The sequence below is a fragment of the Maylandia zebra genome, linkage group LG23, assembly GCF_041146795.1.
Source record: "Maylandia zebra isolate NMK-2024a linkage group LG23, Mzebra_GT3a, whole genome shotgun sequence".
In the NCBI taxonomy this organism is placed as follows: Eukaryota; Metazoa; Chordata; class Actinopteri; order Cichliformes; family Cichlidae; genus Maylandia; species Maylandia zebra.
The window spans coordinates 46,987,242-47,014,381 of NC_135188.1; the positions used below are offsets into that span (position 1 = coordinate 46,987,242).

The 27,140-nt window shown below is 42.7% G+C and overlaps 2 protein-coding genes and 18 non-coding genes across 20 annotated transcripts; 10 read left to right on the forward strand and 10 right to left on the reverse strand.

Moving 5' to 3' along the window:
- Positions 1-1,315: 1,315 nt before the first annotated feature.
- Positions 1,316-9,311, reverse strand: LOC143414960 (lymphocyte function-associated antigen 3-like). The gene is made up of 11 exons (XM_076880059.1): positions 9,050-9,311; positions 8,347-8,508; positions 8,139-8,264; positions 7,854-8,014; positions 7,664-7,772; positions 7,469-7,567; positions 5,115-5,135; positions 4,512-4,532; positions 4,317-4,343; positions 4,163-4,219; positions 1,316-3,762 (listed from the first exon to the last, which is right to left on the reverse strand). The coding sequence occupies exons 1-11, from the start codon at positions 9,126-9,128 to the stop codon at positions 3,737-3,739; spliced, it is 888 nt and encodes a 295-aa protein (XP_076736174.1). The 5' UTR covers positions 9,129-9,311; the 3' UTR covers positions 1,316-3,736.
- Positions 9,312-11,033: 1,722 nt separating this feature from the next.
- Positions 11,034-12,658, forward strand: LOC143415084 (uncharacterized). Its single transcript, XM_076880470.1, has 4 exons — positions 11,034-11,413; positions 11,517-11,582; positions 11,715-11,795; positions 12,220-12,658. Exons 1-4 carry the CDS (start codon positions 11,084-11,086, stop codon positions 12,580-12,582), a joined length of 840 nt encoding a protein of 279 aa, XP_076736585.1. The 5' UTR covers positions 11,034-11,083; the 3' UTR covers positions 12,583-12,658.
- Positions 12,659-14,381: 1,723 nt separating this feature from the next.
- LOC143415269 (5S ribosomal RNA) lies at positions 14,382-14,500 on the reverse strand. The gene has a single exon (XR_013095907.1). It is a non-coding gene; the product is annotated as a 5S ribosomal RNA (ribosomal RNA).
- Positions 14,501-14,860: 360 nt separating this feature from the next.
- Positions 14,861-14,979, forward strand: LOC143415260 (5S ribosomal RNA). The gene has a single exon (XR_013095898.1). It is a non-coding gene; the product is annotated as a 5S ribosomal RNA (ribosomal RNA).
- An 846-nt stretch (positions 14,980-15,825) lies between these two features.
- On the reverse strand, positions 15,826-15,944 carry LOC143415280 (5S ribosomal RNA). The gene has a single exon (XR_013095918.1). It is a non-coding gene; the product is annotated as a 5S ribosomal RNA (ribosomal RNA).
- Positions 15,945-16,304: 360 nt separating this feature from the next.
- On the forward strand, positions 16,305-16,423 carry LOC143415261 (5S ribosomal RNA). The gene has a single exon (XR_013095899.1). It is a non-coding gene; the product is annotated as a 5S ribosomal RNA (ribosomal RNA).
- An 846-nt stretch (positions 16,424-17,269) lies between these two features.
- LOC143415291 (5S ribosomal RNA) lies at positions 17,270-17,388 on the reverse strand. Its single transcript, XR_013095929.1, has one exon. It is a non-coding gene; the product is annotated as a 5S ribosomal RNA (ribosomal RNA).
- Positions 17,389-17,748: 360 nt separating this feature from the next.
- LOC143415299 (5S ribosomal RNA) lies at positions 17,749-17,867 on the forward strand. Its single transcript, XR_013095937.1, has one exon. It is a non-coding gene; the product is annotated as a 5S ribosomal RNA (ribosomal RNA).
- An 825-nt stretch (positions 17,868-18,692) lies between these two features.
- On the reverse strand, positions 18,693-18,811 carry LOC143415301 (5S ribosomal RNA). The gene has a single exon (XR_013095939.1). It is a non-coding gene; the product is annotated as a 5S ribosomal RNA (ribosomal RNA).
- Positions 18,812-19,171: 360 nt separating this feature from the next.
- LOC143415262 (5S ribosomal RNA) lies at positions 19,172-19,290 on the forward strand. Its single transcript, XR_013095900.1, has one exon. It is a non-coding gene; the product is annotated as a 5S ribosomal RNA (ribosomal RNA).
- An 846-nt stretch (positions 19,291-20,136) lies between these two features.
- Positions 20,137-20,255, reverse strand: LOC143415312 (5S ribosomal RNA). Its single transcript, XR_013095950.1, has one exon. It is a non-coding gene; the product is annotated as a 5S ribosomal RNA (ribosomal RNA).
- Positions 20,256-20,615: 360 nt separating this feature from the next.
- Positions 20,616-20,734, forward strand: LOC143415300 (5S ribosomal RNA). Its single transcript, XR_013095938.1, has one exon. It is a non-coding gene; the product is annotated as a 5S ribosomal RNA (ribosomal RNA).
- An 825-nt stretch (positions 20,735-21,559) lies between these two features.
- Positions 21,560-21,678, reverse strand: LOC143415323 (5S ribosomal RNA). Its single transcript, XR_013095961.1, has one exon. It is a non-coding gene; the product is annotated as a 5S ribosomal RNA (ribosomal RNA).
- Positions 21,679-22,038: 360 nt separating this feature from the next.
- LOC143415263 (5S ribosomal RNA) lies at positions 22,039-22,157 on the forward strand. Its single transcript, XR_013095901.1, has one exon. It is a non-coding gene; the product is annotated as a 5S ribosomal RNA (ribosomal RNA).
- Positions 22,158-23,003: 846 nt separating this feature from the next.
- Positions 23,004-23,122, reverse strand: LOC143415333 (5S ribosomal RNA). Its single transcript, XR_013095971.1, has one exon. It is a non-coding gene; the product is annotated as a 5S ribosomal RNA (ribosomal RNA).
- A 360-nt stretch (positions 23,123-23,482) lies between these two features.
- Positions 23,483-23,601, forward strand: LOC143415302 (5S ribosomal RNA). The gene has a single exon (XR_013095940.1). It is a non-coding gene; the product is annotated as a 5S ribosomal RNA (ribosomal RNA).
- Positions 23,602-24,426: 825 nt separating this feature from the next.
- Positions 24,427-24,545, reverse strand: LOC143415340 (5S ribosomal RNA). The gene has a single exon (XR_013095978.1). It is a non-coding gene; the product is annotated as a 5S ribosomal RNA (ribosomal RNA).
- Positions 24,546-24,906: 361 nt separating this feature from the next.
- Positions 24,907-25,025, forward strand: LOC143415264 (5S ribosomal RNA). Its single transcript, XR_013095902.1, has one exon. It is a non-coding gene; the product is annotated as a 5S ribosomal RNA (ribosomal RNA).
- Positions 25,026-25,871: 846 nt separating this feature from the next.
- LOC143415342 (5S ribosomal RNA) lies at positions 25,872-25,990 on the reverse strand. Its single transcript, XR_013095980.1, has one exon. It is a non-coding gene; the product is annotated as a 5S ribosomal RNA (ribosomal RNA).
- A 360-nt stretch (positions 25,991-26,350) lies between these two features.
- Positions 26,351-26,469, forward strand: LOC143415303 (5S ribosomal RNA). The gene has a single exon (XR_013095941.1). It is a non-coding gene; the product is annotated as a 5S ribosomal RNA (ribosomal RNA).
- The last annotated feature ends 671 nt before the right edge of the window (positions 26,470-27,140 follow it).

Sequence of the window (27,140 nt, forward strand, 5' to 3'; positions counted from 1 at the left end):
ACCGCACAGTACTGTGGACATTGTGAGACCCCTTCAGATGCTGGAAAAGATGACAGCAGCAGTAAGTGGCTTTTCAGAGTTGATGACGTGCAGCATCAAGGAGTTTGAAACGAATGCTTTGAAAGGAATGTACAGTTTCCACATCATTGATGCTGCCCCAATCCATTTGTCAATCTCATGCTCCACTCTCCCCATATTCGTGAAAAAGACCCCAAAATACTTGAACTACACAATCTGGGGTAGTGACTTGTCCTGGACAAGGACTGGGTACGTCAACCTTTTCCGGCTGAGAATCATGGTCTTGGCCTTGGATGTCCTTTCATTCCCGCCGCTTCACATTGGCGAACAGTGCACTGCTTCAGTGCAAGTAGGAGCCCACCACTCGATGAAGCCAACAGAAACACTGCAAAAAGCAAAGATAAAATCCTAAGGCCACCAAAGTGGAAACCATCCACCACCGGGACACGCCTGTTCTGTACAAAAAAACCCAACCAAACTGTACAGAATAGGCCTTTTCCGATTATTGTCTTCTCAAAGTCCACAAAACAAGTAGACTGCTTGTGCAAACTCCCATGCACTCTGGAATATCCTTGCGGGGATAAAGAGCTGATCCAGTGTTGAAAACCGCATTGTTGCTCCTGTGTCTAAGATTCGGATGGGCTCTGCTCTCTGGCAGACTTTCCTGAAGACGCTGATGAGTGCGATCCCCTTATAGTTCTAGAATACCCTCTGGTCCCCCTTCTTAAACCAGGAAACGCCAATCCAGCCTGCAAGTTAAGGGACACCGCCCCGGAGCTCCTCACAACATTGCACAGATACGTCAACTAGCACACCCTACAGCATTCAGAGCCTTAAGGAACAAATATCCACCCCAGGTACTGTCCACCATCTTGTTCTGGGATTACCGCCACAAGAAGAACAAGTGACTAGTTCCATTATGTCCCAAACATCCAGAACTGGGTCGACCCAAAACAATCAACTCACTGAACTCAGTTTTCTTCTTTTTGTCTGTAGGAATGTTTAGTAAAAAAAACAAAATGTATAAATGTTTTGCATAAACAGGTTGTGCTTAGAACAATTTTTGGAGACATTCCTAACCACTGGAAGATGGAGGCATCTGCGCATTTCACAAATGAACATCAAAGACAAAAAGCTCCCTGAATCACAATCACGTTAATGCTGTGAAGAACATATAAACTAACCCAGATCCACATCACCTTTTGGATTCAGAGATTCATTTCTTGCATGGTATAGAGGAAATGATCAGAACTGCCAGAAGTGTACAGAGTGATGCATACATGTAAACACTGCAACCTGCATTTTTGTAGGTTTTATTAAACATAGTTCATAAAAACAACACATATATATTTACATTATTTGAGTCCTCAGACACTGAACCACAATAAATACAAATCCAAGGGAATAAAAACAAATATTAGTGCTTGTTGTATGAAGCAATGTGGAAACTTTAGTGTATCTGGAGATTGCTAAAGACCGATGGCAGCAGCACTGCAGCTCATACCTGACTTTCAGCTCGCTACTTGTGCCTGACAAAAGTCTAACGCTACAGCTACAGAACATCCTCTGCACACACAGTAGGTTTGAATGAGACAAAAAAAAAAAAACTGTAACAAAAATAATTCACTGTAACAGAGAAGACAAGCCAAATAAGATCTATGTTCGAAGATGAATTAATAGAAATAATAAGACACGTAAATAAAAAACCTGCAACTTTGTCCAAGCTTCAATTTTCCCAGAAGCGCACACATATGCATTAACTGTACAAAGCATTGACTGTTGTTTGACCCTGCGGCCCAAACCAAACAATGGCGTCCCTTTTGCCGCCAGAAGCTGCCAGTTTAACATCCTCCCCTCCACACTGCGAGGCTGCACCACACCTGGCTCTTATTATAAATCATCCCCCAGCGTACCTCTTTAACGTGGTCGACGTGCCATTTGGTGTCAGGTATGCAGTCAATCACAGGAAATGGCACTTTGCTGAGTTTCCTGCTATTGTTTAAAATTTTTTTTGCCTCTATGGAAAATCTTGGAGATCTGCTTTAAGCTTGACTCCTGTCACATCTCATTCAAGTTACCTTTTTACATCTAACTACATCTGTAGTGTTTTTAATAGTAAAAGCTAGTAGTTAAAATACTTCAGCAGCTTTAAGCAGGACAGAAAACAAAACAATACTTTCATGTCAGATTAGACATCGGATTAAAGTGAACATGAAACACTACATTTATAAAGGCTGATTTACACTGTGGAGCCCTACTCTAATCTGTCATCCTGAAACGTCAGATCAGCCCCACCAACTGTGACTTAACAATCCAAGATGGCGGAAGTGAATGTAAACAGCAGTAAAAACGTAAAACTTATAATCTGGACTGCCACTGCTGTGATTTCACAGATGAATCCTATAATCATACTCACAGCACTGAACAGGCTCTATCCACGAAGGGGCCACAGCTGTGTTCTTAATAAGCACCCCCCCCCCCGAATGGTTGCATCCTGCTAAGAATCAAAATGAACCCGGTTTCTCTGGTTTTCCCAAATTTCCTACTGGAATGCAAGATTGCTGAGGTAACTGGAAAATGGCTTTAGTATATGTGAACTACTGAGTGACAGAACTGTTTTACAACAACAGTTACAAATATAACTATTTTTCTTACCAATGCACATGGAAATCCTGACGTCCATCAGCATGTCCACAGAGGAAAAAGTCTCCATGTTACGCTCTCCTTCACTTATATTAGGGTTTTGATTTTCCCCACTTCTAGTATGAAGTAATGCACTGACATCATCATCTCACTCACTCCAACGAGTGTAGCAACTTTCCCTCTGATGTTCCTGTTCTACACATCACTCTGTTCCCCCTGCAGAATCTCAGGATTCCTGATGTGTTTGAGATGGGCATGTAGTAACTTATGTTGTAAACTGGTTGGGCGTGTTTGAGGAAAGAAAGACTGTTTTACTGCATAAAACAACGCTTCACATCCTCTGAACATCTGCTCTGCCAGCTGATTGTGTGCCGTGTGTCTGCATCCAACCAAAGGAGGAAAAATCGTCCTTGTAAATCACTAGTCCACCTAACTCCAACAAGCTCTGCTCATTTATAAAGTGCTCTACAAACCCGAACAATACGGCTAACTGGTGGAGTCCCATATTTCAGTGCAGCTAGCCAATAATGAACGACCACTTCGTGCTGAAGAGACAGAGAGTGAAGGGGACAATACATCCTTGGTACTTTAACATAAAACTCACTACAACATAAACTAATGTAAGTCTATTAGCACCAACCAACCACATAACATCACTTTCCATACTGGCACAAGATGGCACTAAAAACCTTATACACATATTATTATTAAATCCAGCTTCATAGCCATTTTTTAAAAGTGGGACTCGATGCTGTAAATCAGCCTTTATACATGTAGCACTTCCTGTCCGCTTTAAATGTGTTCACAGTAACAATGCAGGGCACACGAAGAACAAAGCGGAGTCTTCTTCTGATGGAAATGACTTCAAAATATTACATGATTCATTCATTTCAAGTCTCTAGACAAATTAAAACAACAACCAAGTAAAACTCGTTTTACTGGTGTGTGGTTTGGAGCCTCCCCCGGCGAACGTCCATTGTACGTCTGCACTTCTTGACATTCTTAAACATTTTCAGTTTCTGTTTGGATCTTTCAGATCATCTCAGTTTCCGCCTGACCCGTCCTTACTTGATGTTTAGCCGTTGGTCATTGGCGTCTCCTCTGACAGATTTCAAAAAGAAGACAAAGAAGAAAAAAGTTACACACAGCTGTTAAAAACCTGAAGGCCTTATAAATATGGCCAAAGTTTTAAATTAAATTAAACGCCGATTCAGGTGCCCGCAACTCTCAGCTCTGTATCATGTGACTAAACCATACATTTGTGAGAGGAGGACGAAAAGGTGAAAGGTGGCTCACATGGAGCAGAAAAGGAAGTGAGAAAGGAAATGAACTGAGGGACAGTATATGATGAATAAGTATTTTTAAAGCTGTGAGTCAGTCGAAGCAGCTTCCACAGAGTCCAAGATCAAACCACAGAGCTGGAGATATGCTAAACACGTCCTTTATAAACTCTATACCCAGAGCGATTTACTGCTGTTTAAGTAGTTTGAGACAGTTTTACCTTCAGTTTGTTCATCGTTTCGTTGTTGAGCAGTGGTGCCGTTAGCTGCAGGAGCTCCTGTTATTTTAATGACAGAAATATACACATCAGCTTTTTAATCCCACACAAAGCCCCACTGTGAACATAAAAAATACAATTTTGGGCTGAAACTTACTCTGATGTTCATCACTCCTCCAGAAATCTGAAGTGGATGAAAAACCCCAAAAACAAAACATAAAGAACAATGACATTAACAAGAAACAGCACACAGAAGAACCACGGGTGTTTCTGAGTTCTACTTTCTAATAGACACTGATTTAAAAAAAAAAAAAAAAAAAAAAAAAAGGGCTATAAATGATTTGTTACTGACCTCCTTCCCACGGCATGGACTCTGCAGAGAGAATTACAGCAAAGGACAGTTAAAGACACCAGTTTTTGTTTTATTGTTCGTGGTCATCACTGAGCTGCCAACACTTTGATATTTATATCATAAAAAAGGACAATATTTTCTTTACGATGCTGTTATTATGCTGCATTTCACTGCCTGATCAGAGAATCTGATTTTGAACTAAAAATACATCCACGTTCACTAAAACGCTGCAGCATTTCTTGAAGCCAGTCAGTTCTGTTAAAGCTTCAGCTGTGATGGTTTCAACATTAGAGCTGAAACTGAAGAGAAATGCTCCTTCAGTCACGTTCTGAGATCATTTATGTACAACACAAACTGTTTGCACGTCTCTCCATGTTGTTCGTGTTACCAAGATCCACCACGGGCACGTGGTTTGTAAAACTAACGCTCCAGTCTAAAGATGAATCACATGTCATGTATTCTTAAACTGACTGAAAATATCAGATAGCATTCACAACTAATTCACCATTTTAAAATAGAGAGTAACTGACAAAGCAAATCAAGTAAATGTTTACTTTTCAGCTTCAGATTTGTTTAGGAAGCACTTTGTTTTAGACTTCTTACCTTTTTCAAAAAACCACATTCCTGGAAGAAATCAAAAGAAAATTACAACATTAGATTAGCGATCCACCAGAAATGAAACTCAAATACAACCTCAAATAGACTTAAACGAAAAACCCTTATTCTGAAAGATCTGGGACAAACCCTACACTCACTAGCGACTTAATTTGTTACTCGCTAATATCGGGTTGAATCCCCTTTTGCCAAATGCACTAATTAATCAATCACCAGCAAATGTGAGCCCCTCTTTAAAATCAGAGGTTTTGACGGTGTGTCGGTCTGGAGCATTCAGGTGTCTTCCACCTGAACAAATTCACTCCAGTCAGACGTGAAATTCCAAAAAACCCAAGAGCTACATCTCAGACTCTACTGGTCTCAATTAGCAAAACACTGAACGCGTGTGTGTTGTTTGTATGAAAGTGTCTTCATTCTAAATGAACATGGCAGCGGGGATTAGGTTTGTAAAACTGCATCTGAATAAACCACAAGACATCAGAAAAACATACTTTGGATGGTTGGACTGAAGTGGACATGTTCGGCCATTAAGCACAGCACCACATTTGGTGAAAATTAAGCAAAGCAGATCAGCACACAAACCTCAACTGTCATCACGATAGTGGAAGAGTGATGGTTTGAGGTGGTTTTGTAGCCACATGATCTGGGTACCTTGTGGTTATCGAGTCGACAATGAACTCCTCTGTATACCAAAGTATTCTAGAGTCAAATGTGAGGCCATCTGTTGCCTTCAAAACTGTCTGAAAATTTTAATGGCACAAATTCAACAAGTTGCTGGAAACATTCAAGCATAATTTGGTTGTGAGAGGTTATTTGACTTGCTGTTATCTTCAGCTGGAAGCAGTCTGAGCACTGACAACAATGAGACATTTAGACACATAGAGCTCTGAAAACTTGAAAATCCAAGTAGATTACCAGCTTGTGAAAGACTCATCTGGCACCAATAACCACATCAAAGTCACTTTAGTCACCTTTCTTTCTCATTCAGCAGCCACCTTTGCCATATGTGTATATATAACGAGCAGCTGAGGAGGTGAACATGTGTATATGCTTTGTTTAAGCTCGATGCCAGCAATGCGTTTAAATAAATTACTACAGAGCATCTTTCCTAACATGTTGCATTAGCTTGTCTTTTAACAGCAAGCTGTAAGCATTAGCAAGCTGAGGAGACTGTTGTAGTTTTGAATTACATTGAGGTTCATTTCATGGTCAAGGTCATTTTTTAAAATATTCTGCTGGAATCTGAGTAGGGATGGGTACCGGTATCTGGTGCCATTATGGCATAAATGGTAGTAACCAGACCGAAAAGCAGCGCACATTTTGGTGCTTTATTTCTGTGCTTTTTTCCCCCCTGAGCTGTGATACACTTCAGATTCTAGCCAATCGTTTTACGTTTCCGAGGATAGTAGGCGGGGCCAGGTACGTACGTTCTTTTAGAGCAGAGCTACAGATTAAAAATGCCCAAGGCGAAGCTGTCAAAGTCTGGCTGTACTTCACAGCAAAAGATGCAAACTCAGCAGCAACAAGTGCTTTAAGCTGATACTGTGATACTGTCAAAGGAGGTAACACCTCGAATCCGATGAAACAGCTGGCGACGCATAGCGGTTTTTTAAAAGCCGAGAAATGCGCCGTATTTGATAGCTTGCTGCGAGACCTCACACCGAGCACATCTACTGCGGGTGTGGTGCCTGTTATCGGATTCGGAGTTAGCAACATCCCCTAAGAACCCGAAGAGGAGAGTCCTGGCCCCTAGCCCTGCCAGTGTAGCAGGAATGATGAGGATGATGATGCAGCAGCAGCCGTTCTTCTCTGCGTGAGTAGCTTAATGTTGTTCGTGTGTAATTTACGTTGAGTAGGCTAACCACGTTATTACATTAATGCATGTAAAGTGAACTAGCAAACATCATCATAGCTACATGCGGCTGTCTTCTTGTTTGATGGCAGATACTCCCTTCACCCTGGCTAAAAAGGCTAAAATGACCAAAGAAAAAGTGGAAAACAGCTGAACATGAGAGGTTTTTGGACAAAGTTTGTGTTTTTTCCATTGTTTAAGCTTCCAGCCAAGAGTGATACCATATATGCCCCATAGCTGCAGAAAAGGCTAACATTGTTATCTTTTTACAAAAAAAAAAAACAGTTAAACATGAGAGGTTTTTGGACAAAGTTTGTGTTCTCCATTCTTTAAGCACCAGCACCGTTTCAAAAGTACTGGTTTGGTACTGGTATCGGATAAAACCTAAACACTACCCACCCCTACATCTGAGCCTATGAGTTTGGGGGACAGGGGGAATCACAATACTGAATATCAATATGCTGATAAAAGACTGTATTTATTTTGTCACCTGTTTTCCATTTATGAAAGACAACCAGCAGTGTGACGACAACCAGCAGCACGATGAGCACTGTAAGTCCCATGTAAATGTTTGGACCTCCTCCAGGTGCTGTAAAATAATGACAGCAGCAGTAAGTGGCTTTTCAACGTTGATGACCTGTAGCATTAATAAGTTTGAAAGGAGTGTTTTACAGAAATAACTCACGAGATATCACAGAGAATGAGTCTGAAGAGATGGTGATCGGTTCACTTCTCTCCCGGCTGATTGGGTTTTCTATCTCACAGCTCAACTCATAACTGATTGAACTGTTCACCTGGAAATGCAGTGAAATTGTTAATATAATTGAAACCACAGAGAAGAAGTCTTCGCACCTTCTAAAGTCTACTTAAAATACCTTATGAACAGTATATTGTTTCCCAGATGAAACATGCTTCCCAGTATCATCTGACATCCACGTGTAGCTGACTGGAGTGGCTCTGGCTGTGGTTCCTTCACAGATCAACTCACATTTGCTCTCATCACAGGATTTGTTAACACTGGGTACAGGGACGGGAGCTGTTGTTAGAAAAGGAAACAGGAAAATTCATCATGTGATTCACTTTCATTAGTTTTGATGTAACATACTAAACACTTTCAGTTTTACTTGATAAGCTGAACACAGTTTGATTTATCCACTTACAGAGGACGACGAGGCTAACTGGAGTGAGTCGCCTGTTGTTGATCTCGGGTGTGTAGCTGTTGCTGTCATTATGTAACAGACCGCTGATCGTCATCACACCAGTGGAAGTGTCCAGGTGGCCACGATCTTCAAACATATATGATACTGTTACCTTTAACTCATCACTGATAATCAAAGATGGGACCACTGCACCACTAACACAGCTTACCACGAAACTGACGATAGCCTGTTGCATTCGTATCTCCTGTCTCCCACTCCATGGCTTTGTTAGAACCTTCTTTCCATGAGATTTGTGTGATGGGGCCAGACACAGAGTTGGCAGGTGGTTTTAGGACAGCTTCTCCTCCCACTTTTCCATAGACTGTAGTATCTGCCCAGATAAATGATCAGATTAAAAACTTTAAAGTTTCTATTAGTGACTGGTCACATATTCAATAATGAAGATCAAACTGTTCTTTAGGAAAAAGTGACTAATTCTTTAAAGTAGTGTGAAAGTTTCATTCTGAATAAAGCTAAACTGCACACATACAACACGTTTCTATAAAAGTGCTTTGGCATTTCAAACATGCATCGTGCTGCTGTCTGTCTCATTGTATGCTAACTAATCCTGACTTATTTATCACCTGTTGTTTGACACATGCTGTTACAGCTGTAGCTTCCAGTTCACCTCCTCTATTCTGGAGTCCATAAGGACTCAGTCCTGGTGTGCTAGCTTTTGTTGACTGTAAGAAACTGGCTGAAAACACTATGTGAACGCCGGTTTGCACTGGGTGGGGTCACAAACAGGGAAAATCACTAAACTACGATTCAGCTTTCATAAAAACACCCACCCACTCCGCAAAAACACAATTTTCACTATGTGCTACAAAACGAGCTGCTTTAAGGATCCTTCAAGAGGACAGCAGACTTACCCGCATGTACTGAAGGAGACACGGCAGCTAGGACACACAAACAGCCGAGCGACACGATTAGCGTCTCTGAATGCCACATCTTCGTCACTTAAACGGTCATAAACAACGAAAACTCCAGGCTGGAAGTACCGAGAAACATGCCAGATAAACTCAAAGTCAAAAACTAAACGCACAGTAGTTCAGACGAGCTAGCATAAACACCGAACAGCGCAGGGCGGAATGAAATGAAAGCAGGGTGGGAGTCCCCACCGGAACCCGGACATGCCTCTGTAACTAACACCCAAACGTGGTTATATTGTTGGATAATCACCATAAAGCGTTTGATACCAATAAAACTAACTTTAAACGAGGTTAAGCAAAGTTAAAGTACTTTTTAGAAAGTAAATGGAAAGTTAAAAAAAACAAAAAAACAAACGTAGTTTTTCTCCCCCTGGCGACAATAATGTGTTACTGCAACCTAAGAAAAAGCTCCCCTCAATCTTATTTACGTCTTCAGAGATATGCATCCTGTGGTTATGAGATAAAAACTCATATTGCAGCACACTTACTAGTGACCAACATTTCTCATACCCACTCCAGTCAACTCTGATAAAGAGGAGTAATGCTTCCCTTTGCTGTACTACAGGTATTTGTTTTTTAATCTCAGGTCTTATTAAATTCAGAAAAGTGCTTTATTTAAATTACAGCATTCACTTTATTTACTTTGACTGTTGATTGTACAATATAAATGCTCTTTTGTGTCCCAGTGTCTTTTCTGTCATCGTTGTATTTTACTCAGTTGTATATAGTATTTGTATTTGTATTCTATTTTTATCTTATTGTATATTTATTTTATTGTATTCTACTGTATATAGTATTTTATTCTATTCTGTACAGTTGTGTACTGTATTTATTCTTATTGTATTCTAATTTTTGCCTCATAACTTTTGCACTGTCCACTTCCTGCTGTGACAAAACAAATTTCCCACGTGTGGGACTAATAAAGGTTATCTTATCTTATCTTAACCACTGAAATTAAAGTTAAAATAACTTCCCAAATAAATGGCAAAAGACATTTCATTTCATATAAGTAAAGAAGAATTAACAGTGAACCGAAAGACAAAAAGTAAATCTTAAAAATGCTGTCAAAAGTCAAATGAAAATATAACCAAGTAGATTGCACCCAAAAGAGTTTTCAAATAGTTTTTTCTTTCAATGTTTTAGGTTCTAGTGGTTATCACAAACACAATGAAATCCCTATGTGGTTCCTACCTGTTTTAATGAATCCTGGTGATAAAGAAAGGAGCTTTTCAAAAGGATGAAACTGAAACAGACTACACACGTTTCCTGAAAGAGTGGACACTGTAGTAATTATTTTAATCCTTTTGAAATATAACAGAGGGACTAGGGTGAAAATCAATATTTAACCACATTTCAGTGGTTGAGCTGTCAGTTTGTCCATTATTAGCAGTGTAAACTTGTCACACACACTGACTGGGAGCCCCTGTCAGAGAAAAGTGAAGGTATCACAAAGCTTCCTGCAGTATTTCCATCTGATCCTTAACCTCCTAAGACCCGAACTCTTCCATGGCATGTATTTTTAATTTGTCTTTGATATTTGGGCTGATTGGGACCTCATGAATGTAAAAACAAAGAATCACCAGATTTTTTTTACCCGATATTTGTTTCTAAGAAAAATACCGTAAGAGCCACATATGAAGACATTCATTTTAAATTTTGATAAAACAGAAGCAGTATAATGTCCTCGCAAGGGGATATCAGGCCCTTGTGGAGCTAAATTTAATATTTTGGTCTAGACAACCCAAAATGTGATTTATTTTGATAAATTAAAATACTTTAAACAAAACACAATCACATAATAATAATAATAATAATAATAATAATAATAATAATAATAATAATAATAATAATAATAATAATTTAAAAAAAACAGCGCGTATCGATGTTGATGACGCTAGACGTAGATCGAATGCTGATTGGTTGAAACACTGAGTTGACCCGGGAAAGAGAAAAGCTTCACGGAAGTGGACAAAAATGCAGGCGCTCGAAAGTTTCGAGGAACAGTTAGCTGAACAAATTGCGTTACACCACAACCTTTATGACCCTGGACACAAGTATTACAAGAACCCGCACGTTAGCATCAAGTCGTGGCAAGAAATAGCAGCCGCCCTCCAGACAGAGCCGGACAAATGCCGCGAGAAGTGGAAGCAACTTCGGGACAGGTATGTTCGGGCCAAGAAAAAGTTCAACAGCAAAAGCAGCCAGCCAGCGAGACCAGCGAGAACCCCTCCGCTGCTGAAGTCCCTGTCGTGGCTGGACGGGTACGTGAAACACAGGAATGCCGTGACGAGGTACACAATAGAGGTACGAGACGCAATAACTTCCAGCTGTGCAGAAAAATAAATAAATAAAAATAAACAAACTATAAGAAGGTTTGGGTTTTTTACAGTTCATGTGTCCTTAATAGAGTCCCGAAGACTTCTCATCCTCCCCCGCAGGGCCGGCCCAGGTGCTGGAAGACATGGCTAACCCTGTAAGTGTTCCTGTTTGTGTGTGATGTTTTGATGCCCTTCACCTGTATGTTTAGCTATGTACAGTCATAGCGGAAGTGTTTGGTGGTGTTACTGAATCTCAGTATTTTTACACTGGTGCTTTTTTCCTTTAGTATCCCGATAAATCCCAGAGTTCAGCTGCAGCATCCCCTGGACCGTCACCACACAACAGCAGCCAGGGAGGCGAAATACAAGTAAGAGCTTTTACAGGACTAGCCTGACTGGCACAGACATGTGTGGTTCATCTATTATGCTATTTTAAATATATTTGTTATAGCACTGTGTATAATCAGATGACAAAAACTTGGTTGCTTATAAACACTTAACAGAACCATATTTACATATGGAAAAAATGGGAATATACACATACACAAATGGAGAATGTAACATTACATTGACAAGGTGATGATGAAATAAACATAATATATGTGGAAATTAAAAGAATTATTTTTTGGAAAAAGTTATTAATAATTGCCTCATGTCAGATATGTTTCTGCAAATTCATCTTCACCCACTGAGGAGGAGATGTGGTCCATACAATGCAGTCATTATGGTAAGGTTAATAACTGCTTGATGATGCTTCCTTGACTAGTAATTTCCCATTCTGTTTCGTTGCAGTTGATGGAGTCGACTCTGCCGAGCCCCTCCAGGTCCGAGGGCAGCCCGACGCGGCGCTGCATCACCCCGACCCCACAAAGCCGGCCTAATAAAAGGAAGGAACACGATGAGGACCACGCCACCACCTCCATAAAAGACCTGCTAACGGACTGCTCCAAAATGGCAGCATTACGTGACATGTGTGCTGTGCAAGGGGATGAGCTGGACGAATCGCACTACTTTGGAATCGTGGTCGCAAAGGGGCTGCGGACATTGCCGGACAAAATGCGGGCAGATGCCATGGCACAGGTGATGGTGCTGTTGAGCAACTTCCGTCAACAAGCTTTCGAGCTGCAAACAACAAATGACAACAAGAAAACCTGATGACACGTCTTTGTTGTTCTTTTTTTTTCATCCATTCTTACGCGTTGTTCTTAATATCATAAAATCTTTGCTTCCATCTTCTGCTTTTGTCTGTGAGGCTCGTAGAGAGAAGCTGAGAGTTTCTCTGACAGCATGCTGTGAAGTGTGCGCTCGCTACACTGTTGCTGACAGTTTCAGGACATTTTTATAGTTGTCAAGTGTTTAGTTTATACGTGTGCACATACATCCGCCAAGTCCCACAATAGCCTTATTACAAAAATACAGGAATTAGTATAGCACAAATGTATATATTATATGTTTATATTAAATATGTAGTGTATATTTATAAAATCTTTGAACTTTTATTTATAATTATGTGCTTTGTTTGTCTGGTACACTAGAAGACTGACTTTGATTTAGGAACTAATACTGTGACGATGATGAGAAGCAAGACAAGAGTTACCAGGATGTCGCAGCTCTTTGTAGTTTGCATAGACAACGGGAAAGAGCACTGTTACTACACTGTACACACCATAACACTGGCAAGTGTATCTTGATCATGGTCACTGGTGTTTTTCCACAGCGCCAGTCCGATAATAGCTGACTGCTCTGGCCCAACAAGTCGTCTTTAATGTCGAGACTTTGTTGAATGTACGTTTAAAGCCTAATGAAAATCAGGGTAGTATTGCTCGTATAAAGAAATTAGCTTCCCACTTTTCCTTTCAAGAAACTACAGAAAACAATTTGTTTACTGCAAAATTTTTTAATTTGAAACAGCCCGATTTCTTAGTAATTAGAGCAGTAATTTAACATGTGCACATCTCTGTGAAATTGCTAATGATTTATGTCTCATAATGTGAGAGCTAGCAGACAGCTGTTAGAAAAAGGAGAACAATGCACAGCTTATTTCTTTCTTTTTTTTTTAAATCTGAAAAAGCAACAGGAACAGTTCAATTCCATTCATAAACCTATTGTTAATAGTGTGATTACATATCCTAAATTAATAGCAAAATACTGTTCTGCCTTTTACAATGAACTGTTCAAATCCAGCCAGTCATCTACATATAATGTAATGAATATTAAGATTTGTAGGAATCACTCAGCTGAATGGAAGAGTAGATGTGATGCTTTTCTCACTCTGGGAGAAACAAGAATAGCCATTTTGAAACTGAAGTCCCTAAAACTTCTTGTTTTAAAGTCTCGAATTATTACAGTTATTAGATATCGGTGTCGTTTCTGGATTCTGTTGTTTGAGACTACAAAGTCAAGTTTGCAGTTAAAACCCATGAGGCCTGCTGTTAAAATAGCTTTATTAAGCTGGTTTTGGTCTTGCAGTAGTCTGGATAGTAGCGTCACGGCCATACCAGCCTGTTCTCATCTGATCTCTGAAGCTGAGCAGGGGCGGTCCTGCATAGTAGCGTCACCTTCACCTTGCTCCGTGTTAGAAACTCCATGATATCGTGTTCCCTGCTCAGGGTAGCACACTGATGCGCATTTATTCAGTACTCTTCGGGACCGCAGTCGGCAGCCAATAAGAGTTCAAACTGGTTGCACATGGGTGTCAGGTTGACACTGCGCCCGCTGCAAACTACAAGGTTAACAAGTTCCTCTCGACTGAGGCCAGACGGACTAGCCACAGAGATTTTGTACATTTACAGAATAAATAAGTTTGTGTATTTCCTAAATATTTGGTTGTTGTTGTTTTTTTGTTTTGCACAAAAGCGAAATGCAATGAGGAGCGTTGTCATGAAGCTTTTCCTGAAGCTGCCTCCACTGAGTGAGCAGCGGCGCCCTCTGCAGTTTGTGTGTGGAAGTGCAAAAGCTTACAGCACCTGGTATTCCCAGGCGGTCTCCCATCCAAGTACTGACCAGGCCCGACCCTGCTTAGCTTCCGAGATCAGACGAGATCGGGCGTGTTCAGGGTGGTATGGCCGTAAGCGAGAGAAGCCGGCTATAAAAGACCTTTTATACTTGGCAAATGTCACGCACTTTAAAATATAGTATTGTGCTAAGCTTCACATGTTACAGGGAAAACATGCAAACCTTTTTTGCGAACTGCAGCTTCAACGCTGAGCTGCAAAAATGCTTTTCCCGCGGTAACGTCACCATAATAACACATGTTCGTTTCTCACAGCACAGTGTTAAAGTGACACAGAGCACACAGTGTGTTAGGACCATTTGGAAGTGCAACATTTTTGTGCTTTGGACAATTCAACTTATATACAGGACATTAAAAAAACGTAAGCATGACTGTGTCATCACAGCATGTATAAAGAGGCTGTTTGTGAAGCAGTCCCTCGCTTACGGCCACGCCACCCTGAACACTCCCGATCTCGTCTGATCTCGGAAGCCAAGCTGGGTCGGGCCTGGTCAGTACTTGGATGGGAGACCGCCTGGGAATACCAGGTGCCGTAAGCTTTTGCACTTCAACACACAAATGACAGTTTAAATGTTGAAACGGATGTGAGGCACTCTTTAAGCTCATTTTCCAATAGGATGGTTAGTGAGTCTTGCGCAAAGAGCTCTTCCGCTCATGTAGTAATGTCAAATTCTTCAAGCGTTACATCAATATCTCTCTACATGCACAGAGCACCTTTAGAAGTTTTTGTGCAAAGACTCACAATTGTTTATGACGTGAATATTGCAGCATTAAGTATGCATTATAACTGTGTTGTCATGTGCAGCTATTAAAAAAAGTAGAAACTAATCAATATGCTTCACTCTAAATTGTTTTTTAAATCCCAATAAATGGGTTACAGTATCTACATGAACCCCGTTGTCGAGGAAGCCTCTCACTTACGGCCATACCAGCCTGTTCTCATCTGATCTCTGAAGCTAAGCAGGGGCGGTCCTGCATAGTAGCGTCACCTTCACCTTGCTCCGTGTTAGAAACTCCATGATATCGTGTTCCCTGCTCAGGGTAGCACACTGATGCGCATTTATTCAGTGCTCTTCGGGACCGCAGTCGGCAGCCAATAAGAGTTCAAACTGGTTGCACATGGGTGTCAGGTTGACACTGCGCCCGCTGCAAACTACAAGGTTAACAAGTTCCTCTCGACTGAGGCCAGACGGACTAGCCACAGAGATTTTGTACATTTACAGAATAAATAAGTTTGTGTATTTCCTAAATATTTGGTTGTTGTTGTTTTTTTGTTTTGCACAAAAGCGAAATGCAATGAGGAGCGTTGTCATGAAGCTTTTCCTGAAGCTGCCTCCACTGAGTGAGCAGCGGCGCCCTCTGCAGTTTGTGTGTGGAAGTGCAAAAGCTTACAGCACCTGGTATTCCCAGGCGGTCTCCCATCCAAGTACTGACCAGGCCCGACCCTGCTTAGCTTCCGAGATCAGACGAGATCGGGCGTGTTCAGGGTGGTATGGCCGTAAGCAAGAGAAGCCGGCTATAAAAGACCTTTTATACTTGGCAAATGTCACGCACTTTAAAATATAGTATTGTGCTAAGCTTCACATGTTACAGGGAAAACATGCAAACCTTTTTTGCGAACTGCAGCTTCAACGCTGAGCTGCAAAAATGCTTTTCCCGCGGTAACGTCACCATAATAACACATGTTCGTTTCTCACAGCACAGTGTTAAAGTGACACAGAGCACACAGTGTGTTAGGACCATTTGGAAGTGCAACATTTTTGTGCTTTGGACAATTCAACTTATATACAGGACATTAAAAAAACGTAAGCATGACTGTGTCATCACAGCATGTATAAAGAGGCTGTTTGTGAAGCAGTCCCTCGCTTACGGCCACGCCACCCTGAACACTCCCGATCTCGTCTGATCTCGGAAGCCAAGCTGGGTCGGGCCTGGTCAGTACTTGGATGGGAGACCGCCTGGGAATACCAGGTGCCGTAAGCTTTTGCACTTCAACACACAAATGACAGTTTAAATGTTGAAACGGATGTGAGGCACTCTTTAAGCTCATTTTCCAATAGGATGGTTAGTGAGTCTTGCGCAAAGAGCTCTTCCGCTCATGTAGTAATGTCAAATTCTTCAAGCGTTACATCAATATCACTGTACATGCACAGAGCACCTGTAGAAGTTTTTGTGCAAAGACTCACAATTGTTTATGACGTGAATATTGCAGCATTAAGTATGCATTATAACTGTGTTGTCATGTGCAGCTATTAAAAAAAGTAGAAACTAATCAATATGCTTCACTCTAAATTGTTTTTTAAATCCCAATAAATGGGTTACAGTATCTACATGAACCCCGTTGTCGAGGAAGCCTCTCACTTACGGCCATACCAGCCTGTTCTCATCTGATCTCTGAAGCTAAGCAGGGGCGGTCCTGCATAGTAGCGTCACCTTCACCTTGCTCCGTGTTAGAAACTCCATGATATCGTGTTCCCTGCTCAGGGTAGCACACTGATGCGCATTTATTCAGTACTCTTCGGGACCGCAGTCGGCAGCCAATAAGAGTTCAAACTGGTTGCACATGGGTGTCAGGTTGACACTGCGCCCGCTGCAAACTACAAGGTTAACAAGTTCCTCTCGACTGAGGCCAGACGGACTAGCCACAGAGATTTTGTACATTTACAGAATAAATAAGTTTGTGTATTTCCTAAATATTTGGTTGTTGTTGTTTTTTTGTTTTGCACAAAAGCGAAATGCAATGAGGAGCGTTGTCATGAAGCTTTTCCTGAAGCTGCCTCCACTGAGTGAGCAGCGGCGCCCTCTGCAGTTTGTGTGTGGAAGTGCAAAAGCTTACAGCACCTGGTATTCCCAGGCGGTCTCCCATCCAAGTACTGACCAGGCCCGACCCTGCTTAGCTTCCGAGATCAGACGAGATCGGGCGTGTTCAGGGTGGTATGGCCGTAAGCGAGAGAAGCCGGCTATAAAAGACCTTTTATACTTGGCAAATGTCACGCACTTTAAAATATAGTATTGTGCTAAGCTTCACATGTTACAGGGAAAACATGCAAACCTTTTTTGCGAACTGCAGCTTCAACGCTGAGCTGCAAAAATGCTTTTCCCGCGGTAACGTCACCATAATAACACATGTTCGTTTCTCACAGCACAGTGTTAAAGTGACACAGAGCACACAGTGTGTTAGGACCATTTGGAAGTGCAACATTTTTGTGCTTTGGACAATTCAACTTATATACAGGACATTAAAAAAACGTAAGCATGACTGTGTCATCACAGCATGTATAAAGAGGCTGTTTGTGAAGCAGTCCCTCGCTTACGGCCACGCCACCCTTAACGCGCCCGATCTCGTCTGATCTCGGAAGCCAAGCTGGGTCGGGCCTGGTCAGTACTTGGATGGGAGACCGCCTGGGAATACCAGGTGCCGTAAGCTTTTGCACTTCAACACACAAATGACAGTTTAAATGTTGAAACGGATGTGAGGCACTCTTTAAGCTCATTTTCCAATAGGATGGTTAGTGAGTCTTGCGCAAAGAGCTCTTCCGCTCATGTAGTAATGTCAAATTCTTCAAGCGTTACATCAATATCTCTCTACATGCACAGAGCACCTGTAGATGTTTTTGTGCAAAGACTCACAATTGTTTATGACGTGAATATTGCTGCATTAAGTATGCATTATAACTGTGTTGTCATGTGCAGCTATTAAAAAAAGTAGAAACTAATCAATATGCTTCACTCTAAATTGGGTTACAGTATCTACATGAACCCCGTTGTCGAGGAAGCCTCTCACTTACGGCCATACCAGCCTGTTCTCATCTGATCTCTGAAGCTAAGCAGGGGCGGTCCTGCATAGTAGCGTCACCTTCACCTTGCTCCGTGTTAGAAACTCCATGATATCGTGTTCCCTGCTCAGGGTAGCACACTGATGCGCATTTATTCAGTACTCTTCGGGACCGCAGTCGGCAGCCAATAAGAGTTCAAACTGGTTGCACATGGGTGTCAGGTTGACACTGCGCCCGCTGCAAACTACAAGGTTAACAAGTTCCTCCCGACTGAGGCCAGACGGACTAGCCACAGAGATTTTGTACATTTACAGAATAAATAAGTTTGTGTATTTCCTAAATATTTGGTTGTTGTTGTTTTTTTGTTTTGCACAAAAGCGAAATGCAATGAGGAGCGTTGTCATGAAGCTTTTCCTGAAGCTGCCTCCACTGAGTGAGCAGCGGCGCCCTCTGCAGTTTGTGTGTGGAAGTGCAAAAGCTTACAGCACCTGGTATTCCCAGGCGGTCTCCCATCCAAGTACTGACCAGGCCCGACCCTGCTTAGCTTCCGAGATCAGACGAGATCGGGCGTGTTCAGGGTGGTATGGCCGTAAGCGAGAGAAGCCGGCTATAAAAGACCTTTTATACTTGGCAAATGTCACGCACTTTAAAATATAGTATTGTGCTAAGCTTCACATGTTACAGGGAAAACATGCAAACCTTTTTTGCGAACTGCAGCTTCAACGCTGAGCTGCAAAAATGCTTTTCCCGCGGTAACGTCACCATAATAACACATGTTCGTTTCTCACAGCACAGTGTTAAAGTGACACAGAGCACACAGTGTGTTAGGACCATTTGGAAGTGCAACATTTTTGTGCTTTGGACAATTCAACTTATATACAGGACATTAAAAAAACGTAAGCATGACTGTGTCATCACAGCATGTATAAAGAGGCTGTTTGTGAAGCAGTCCCTCGCTTACGGCCACGCCACCCTGAACACTCCCGATCTCGTCTGATCTCGGAAGCCAAGCTGGGTCGGGCCTGGTCAGTACTTGGATGGGAGACCGCCTGGGAATACCAGGTGCCGTAAGCTTTTGCACTTCAACACACAAATGACAGTTTAAATGTTGAAACGGATGTGAGGCACTCTTTAAGCTCATTTTCCAATAGGATGGTTAGTGAGTCTTGCGCAAAGAGCTCTTCCGCTCATGTAGTAATGTCAAATTCTTCAAGCGTTACATCAATATCACTGTACATGCACAGAGCACCTGTAGAAGTTTTTGTGCAAAGACTCACAATTGTTTATGACGTGAATATTGCAGCATTAAGTATGCATTATAACTGTGTTGTCATGTGCAGCTATTAAAAAAAGTAGAAACTAATCAATATGCTTCACTCTAAATTGTTTTTTAAATCCCAATAAATGGGTTACAGTATCTACATGAACCCCGTTGTCGAGGAAGCCTCTCACTTACGGCCATACCAGCCTGTTCTCATCTGATCTCTGAAGCTAAGCAGGGGCGGTCCTGCATAGTAGCGTCACCTTCACCTTGCTCCGTGTTAGAAACTCCATGATATCGTGTTCCCTGCTCAGGGTAGCACACTGATGCGCATTTATTCAGTACTCTTCGGGACCGCAGTCGGCAGCCAATAAGAGTTCAAACTGGTTGCACATGGGTGTCAGGTTGACACTGCGCCCGCTGCAAACTACAAGGTTAACAAGTTCCTCTCGACTGAGGCCAGACGGACTAGCCACAGAGATTTTGTACATTTACAGAATAAATAAGTTTGTGTATTTCCTAAATATTTGGTTGTTGTTGTTTTTTTGTTTTGCACAAAAGCGAAATGCAATGAGGAGCGTTGTCATGAAGCTTTTCCTGAAGCTGCCTCCACTGAGTGAGCAGCGGCGCCCTCTGCAGTTTGTGTGTGGAAGTGCAAAAGCTTACAGCACCTGGTATTCCCAGGCGGTCTCCCATCCAAGTACTGACCAGGCCCGACCCTGCTTAGCTTCCGAGATCAGACGAGATCGGGCGTGTTCAGGGTGGTATGGCCGTAAGCGAGAGAAGCCGGCTATAAAAGACCTTTTATACTTGGCAAATGTCACGCACTTTAAAATATAGTATTGTGCTAAGCTTCACATGTTACAGGGAAAACATGCAAACCTTTTTTGCGAACTGCAGCTTCAACGCTGAGCTGCAAAAATGCTTTTCCCGCGGTAACGTCACCATAATAACACATGTTCGTTTCTCACAGCACAGTGTTAAAGTGACACAGAGCACACAGTGTGTTAGGACCATTTGGAAGTGCAACATTTTTGTGCTTTGGACAATTCAACTTATATACAGGACATTAAAAAAACGTAAGCATGACTGTGTCATCACAGCATGTATAAAGAGGCTGTTTGTGAAGCAGTCCCTCGCTTACGGCCACGCCACCCTTAACGCGCCCGATCTCGTCTGATCTCGGAAGCCAAGCTGGGTCGGGCCTGGTCAGTACTTGGATGGGAGACCGCCTGGGAATACCAGGTGCCGTAAGCTTTTGCACTTCAACACACAAATGACAGTTTAAATGTTGAAACGGATGTGAGGCACTCTTTAAGCTCATTTTCCAATAGGATGGTTAGTGAGTCTTGCGCAAAGAGCTCTTCCGCTCATGTAGTAATGTCAAATTCTTCAAGCGTTACATCAATATCTCTCTACATGCACAGAGCACCTGTAGATGTTTTTGTGCAAAGACTCACAATTGTTTATGACGTGAATATTGCTGCATTAAGTATGCATTATAACTGTGTTGTCATGTGCAGCTATTAAAAAAAGTAGAAACTAATCAATATGCTTCACTCTAAATTGGGTTACAGTATCTACATGAACCCCGTTGTCGAGGAAGCCTCTCACTTACGGCCATACCAGCCTGTTCTCATCTGATCTCTGAAGCTAAGCAGGGGCGGTCCTGCATAGTAGCGTCACCTTCACCTTGCTCCGTGTTAGAAACTCCATGATATCGTGTTCCCTGCTCAGGGTAGCACACTGATGCGCATTTATTCAGTACTCTTCGGGACCGCAGTCGGCAGCCAATAAGAGTTCAAACTGGTTGCACATGGGTGTCAGGTTGACACTGCGCCCGCTGCAAACTACAAGGTTAACAAGTTCCTCCCGACTGAGGCCAGACGGACTAGCCACAGAGATTTTGTACATTTACAGAATAAATAAGTTTGTGTATTTCCTAAATATTTGGTTGTTGTTGTTTTTTTGTTTTGCACAAAAGCGAAATGCAATGAGGAGCGTTGTCATGAAGCTTTTCCTGAAGCTGCCTCCACTGAGTGAGCAGCGGCGCCCTCTGCAGTTTGTGTGTGGAAGTGCAAAAGCTTACAGCACCTGGTATTCCCAGGCGGTCTCCCATCCAAGTACTGACCAGGCCCGACCCTGCTTAGCTTCCGAGATCAGACGAGATCGGGCGTGTTCAGGGTGGTATGGCCGTAAGCGAGAGAAGCCGGCTATAAAAGACCTTTTATACTTGGCAAATGTCACGCACTTTAAAATATAGTATTGTGCTAAGCTTCACATGTTACAGGGAAAACATGCAAACCTTTTTTGCGAACTGCAGCTTCAACGCTGAGCTGCAAAAATGCTTTTCCCGCGGTAACGTCACCATAATAACACATGTTCGTTTCTCACAGCACAGTGTTAAAGTGACACAGAGCACACAGTGTGTTAGGACCATTTGGAAGTGCAACATTTTTGTGCTTTGGACAATTCAACTTATATACAGGACATTAAAAAAACGTAAGCATGACTGTGTCATCACAGCATGTATAAAGAGGCTGTTTGTGAAGCAGTCCCTCGCTTACGGCCACGCCACCCTGAACACTCCCGATCTCGTCTGATCTCGGAAGCCAAGCTGGGTCGGGCCTGGTCAGTACTTGGATGGGAGACCGCCTGGGAATACCAGGTGCCGTAAGCTTTTGCACTTCAACACACAAATGACAGTTTAAATGTTGAAACGGATGTGAGGCACTCTTTAAGCTCATTTTCCAATAGGATGGTTAGTGAGTCTTGCGCAAAGAGCTCTTCCGCTCATGTAGTAATGTCAAATTCTTCAAGCGTTACATCAATATCTCTCTACATGCACAGAGCACCGGTAGATGTTTTTGTGCAAAGACTCACAATTGTTTATGACGTGAATATTGCAGCATTAAGTATGCATTATAACTGTGTTGTCATGTGCAGCTATTAAAAAAAGTAGAAACTAATCAATATGCTTCACTCTAAATTGTTTTTTAAATCCCAATAAATGGGTTACAGTATCTACATGAACCCCGTTGTCGAGGAAGCCTCTCACTTACGGCCATACCAGCCTGTTCTCATCTGATCTCTGAAGCTAAGCAGGGGCGGTCCTGCATAGTAGCGTCACCTTCACCTTGCTCCGTGTTAGAAACTCCATGATATCGTGTTCCCTGCTCAGGGTAGCACACTGATGCGCATTTATTCAGTACTCTTCGGGACCGCAGTCGGCAGCCAATAAGAGTTCAAACTGGTTGCACATGGGTGTCAGGTTGACACTGCGCCCGCTGCAAACTACAAGGTTAACAAGTTCCTCTCGACTGAGGCCAGACGGACTAGCCACAGAGATTTTGTACATTTACAGAATAAATAAGTTTGTGTATTTCCTAAATATTTGGTTGTTGTTGTTTTTTTGTTTTGCACAAAAGCGAAATGCAATGAGGAGCGTTGTCATGAAGCTTTTCCTGAAGCTGCCTCCACTGAGTGAGCAGCGGCGCCCTCTGCAGTTTGTGTGTGGAAGTGCAAAAGCTTACAGCACCTGGTATTCCCAGGCGGTCTCCCATCCAAGTACTGACCAGGCCCGACCCTGCTTAGCTTCCGAGATCAGACGAGATCGGGCGTGTTCAGGGTGGTATGGCCGTAAGCGAGAGAAGCCGGCTATAAAAGACCTTTTATACTTGGCAAATGTCACGCACTTTAAAATATAGTATTGTGCTAAGCTTCACATGTTACAGGGAAAACATGCAAACCTTTTTTGCGAACTGCAGCTTCAACGCTGAGCTGCAAAAATGCTTTTCCCGCGGTAACGTCACCATAATAACACATGTTCGTTTCTCACAGCACAGTGTTAAAGTGACACAGAGCACACAGTGTGTTAGGACCATTTGGAAGTGCAACATTTTTGTGCTTTGGACAATTCAACTTATATACAGGACATTAAAAAAACGTAAGCATGACTGTGTCATCACAGCATGTATAAAGAGGCTGTTTGTGAAGCAGTCCCTCGCTTACGGCCACGCCACCCTTAACGCGCCCGATCTCGTCTGATCTCGGAAGCCAAGCTGGGTCGGGCCTGGTCAGTACTTGGATGGGAGACCGCCTGGGAATACCAGGTGCCGTAAGCTTTTGCACTTCAACACACAAATGACAGTTTAAATGTTGAAACGGATGTGAGGCACTCTTTAAGCTCATTTTCCAATAGGATGGTTAGTGAGTCTTGCGCAAAGAGCTCTTCCGCTCATGTAGTAATGTCAAATTCTTCAAGCGTTACATCAATATCTCTCTACATGCACAGAGCACCTGTAGATGTTTTTGTGCAAAGACTCACAATTGTTTATGACGTGAATATTGCTGCATTAAGTATGCATTATAACTGTGTTGTCATGTGCAGCTATTAAAAAAAGTAGAAACTAATCAATATGCTTCACTCTAAATTGGGTTACAGTATCTACATGAACCCCGTTGTCGAGGAAGCCTCTCACTTACGGCCATACCAGCCTGTTCTCATCTGATCTCTGAAGCTAAGCAGGGGCGGTCCTGCATAGTAGCGTCACCTTCACCTTGCTCCGTGTTAGAAACTCCATGATATCGTGTTCCCTGCTCAGGGTAGCACACTGATGCGCATTTATTCAGTACTCTTCGGGACCGCAGTCGGCAGCCAATAAGAGTTCAAACTGGTTGCACATGGGTGTCAGGTTGACACTGCGCCCGCTGCAAACTACAAGGTTAACAAGTTCCTCCCGACTGAGGCCAGACGGACTAGCCACAGAGATTTTGTACATTTACAGAATAAATAAGTTTGTGTATTTCCTAAATATTTGGTTGTTGTTGTTTTTTTGTTTTGCACAAAAGCGAAATGCAATGAGGAGCGTTGTCATGAAGCTTTTCCTGAAGCTGCCTCCACTGAGTGAGCAGCGGCGCCCTCTGCAGTTTGTGTGTGGAAGTGCAAAAGCTTACAGCACCTGGTATTCCCAGGCGGTCTCCCATCCAAGTACTGACCAGGCCCGACCCTGCTTAGCTTCCGAGATCAGACGAGATCGGGCGTGTTCAGGGTGGTATGGCCGTAAGCGAGAGAAGCCGGCTATAAAAGACCTTTTATACTTGGCAAATGTCACGCACTTTAAAATATAGTATTGTGCTAAGCTTCACATGTTACAGGGAAAACATGCAAACCTTTTTTGCGAACTGCAGCTTCAACGCTGAGCTGCAAAAATGCTTTTCCCGCGGTAACGTCACCATAATAACACATGTTCGTTTCTCACAGCACAGTGTTAAAGTGACACAGAGCACACAGTGTGTTAGGACCATTTGGAAGTGCAACATTTTTGTGCTTTGGACAATTCAACTTATATACAGGACATTAAAAAAAACGTAAGCATGACTGTGTCATCACAGCATGTATAAAGAGGCTGTTTGTGAAGCAGTCCCTCGCTTACGGCCACGCCACCCTGAACACTCCCGATCTCGTCTGATCTCGGAAGCCAAGCTGGGTCGGGCCTGGTCAGTACTTGGATGGGAGACCGCCTGGGAATACCAGGTGCCGTAAGCTTTTGCACTTCAACACACAAATGACAGTTTAAATGTTGAAACGGATGTGAGGCACTCTTTAAGCTCATTTTCCAATAGGATGGTTAGTGAGTCTTGCGCAAAGAGCTCTTCCGCTCATGTAGTAATGTCAAATTCTTCAAGCGTTACATCAATATCTCTCTACATGCACAGAGCACCGGTAGATGTTTTTGTGCAAAGACTCACAATTGTTTATGACGTGAATATTGCAGCATTAAGTATGCATTATAACTGTGTTGTCATGTGCAGCTATTAAAAAAAGTAGAAACTAATCAATATGCTTCACTCTAAATTGTTTTTTAAATCCCAATAAATGGGTTACAGTATCTACATGAACCCCGTTGTCGAGGAAGCCTCTCACTTACGGCCATACCAGCCTGTTCTCATCTGATCTCTGAAGCTAAGCAGGGGCGGTCCTGCATAGTAGCGTCACCTTCACCTTGCTCCGTGTTAGAAACTCCATGATATCGTGTTCCCTGCTCAGGGTAGCACACTGATGCGCATTTATTCAGTACTCTTCGGGACCGCAGTCGGCAGCCAATAAGAGTTCAAACTGGTTGCACATGGGTGTCAGGTTGACACTGCGCCCGCTGCAAACTACAAGGTTAACAAGTTCCTCTCGACTGAGGCCAGACGGACTAGCCACAGAGATTTTGTACATTTACAGAATAAATAAGTTTGTGTATTTCCTAAATATTTGGTTGTTGTTGTTTTTTTGTTTTGCACAAAAGCGAAATGCAATGAGGAGCGTTGTCATGAAGCTTTTCCTGAAGCTGCCTCCACTGAGTGAGCAGCGGCGCCCTCTGCAGTTTGTGTGTGGAAGTGCAAAAGCTTACAGCACCTGGTATTCCCAGGCGGTCTCCCATCCAAGTACTGACCAGGCCCGACCCTGCTTAGCTTCCGAGATCAGACGAGATCGGGCGTGTTCAGGGTGGTATGGCCGTAAGCGAGAGAAGCCGGCTATAAAAGACCTTTTATACTTGGCAAATGTCACGCACTTTAAAATATAGTATTGTGCTAAGCTTCACATGTTACAGGGAAAACATGCAAACCTTTTTTGCGAACTGCAGCTTCAACGCTGAGCTGCAAAAATGCTTTTCCCGCGGTAACGTCACCATAATAACACATGTTCGTTTCTCACAGCACAGTGTTAAAGTGACACAGAGCACACAGTGTGTTAGGACCATTTGGAAGTGCAACATTTTTGTGCTTTGGACAATTCAACTTATATACAGGACATTAAAAAAACGTAAGCATGACTGTGTCATCACAGCATGTATAAAGAGGCTGTTTGTGAAGCAGTCCCTCGCTTACGGCCACGCCACCCTTAACGCGCCCGATCTCGTCTGATCTCGGAAGCCAAGCTGGGTCGGGCCTGGTCAGTACTTGGATGGGAGACCGCCTGGGAATACCAGGTGCCGTAAGCTTTTGCACTTCAACACACAAATGACAGTTTAAATGTTGAAACGGATGTGAGGCACTCTTTAAGCTCATTTTCCAATAGGATGGTTAGTGAGTCTTGCGCAAAGAGCTCTTCCGCTCATGTAGTAATGTCAAATTCTTCAAGCGTTACATCAATATCTCTCTACATGCACAGAGCACCTGTAGATGTTTTTGTGCAAAGACTCACAATTGTTTATGACGTGAATATTGCAGCATTAAGTATGCATTATAACTGTGTTGTCATGTGCAGCTATTAAAAAAAGTAGAAACTAATCAATATGCTTCACTCTAAATTGTTTTTTAAATCCCAATAAATGGGTTACAGTATCTACACGAACCCCGTTGTCGAGGAAGCCTCTCACTTACGGCCATACCAGCCTGTTCTCATCTGATCTCTGAAGCTAAGCAGGGGCGGTCCTGCATAGTAGCGTCACCTTCACCTTGCTCCGTGTTAGAAACTCCATGATATCGTGTTCCCTGCTCAGGGTAGCACACTGATGCGCATTTATTCAGTACTCTTCGGGACCGCAGTCGGCAGCCAATAAGAGTTCAAACTGGTTGCACATGGGTGTCAGGTTGACACTGCGCCCGCTGCAAACTACAAGGTTAACAAGTTCCTCTCGACTGAGGCCAGACGGACTAGCCACAGAGATTT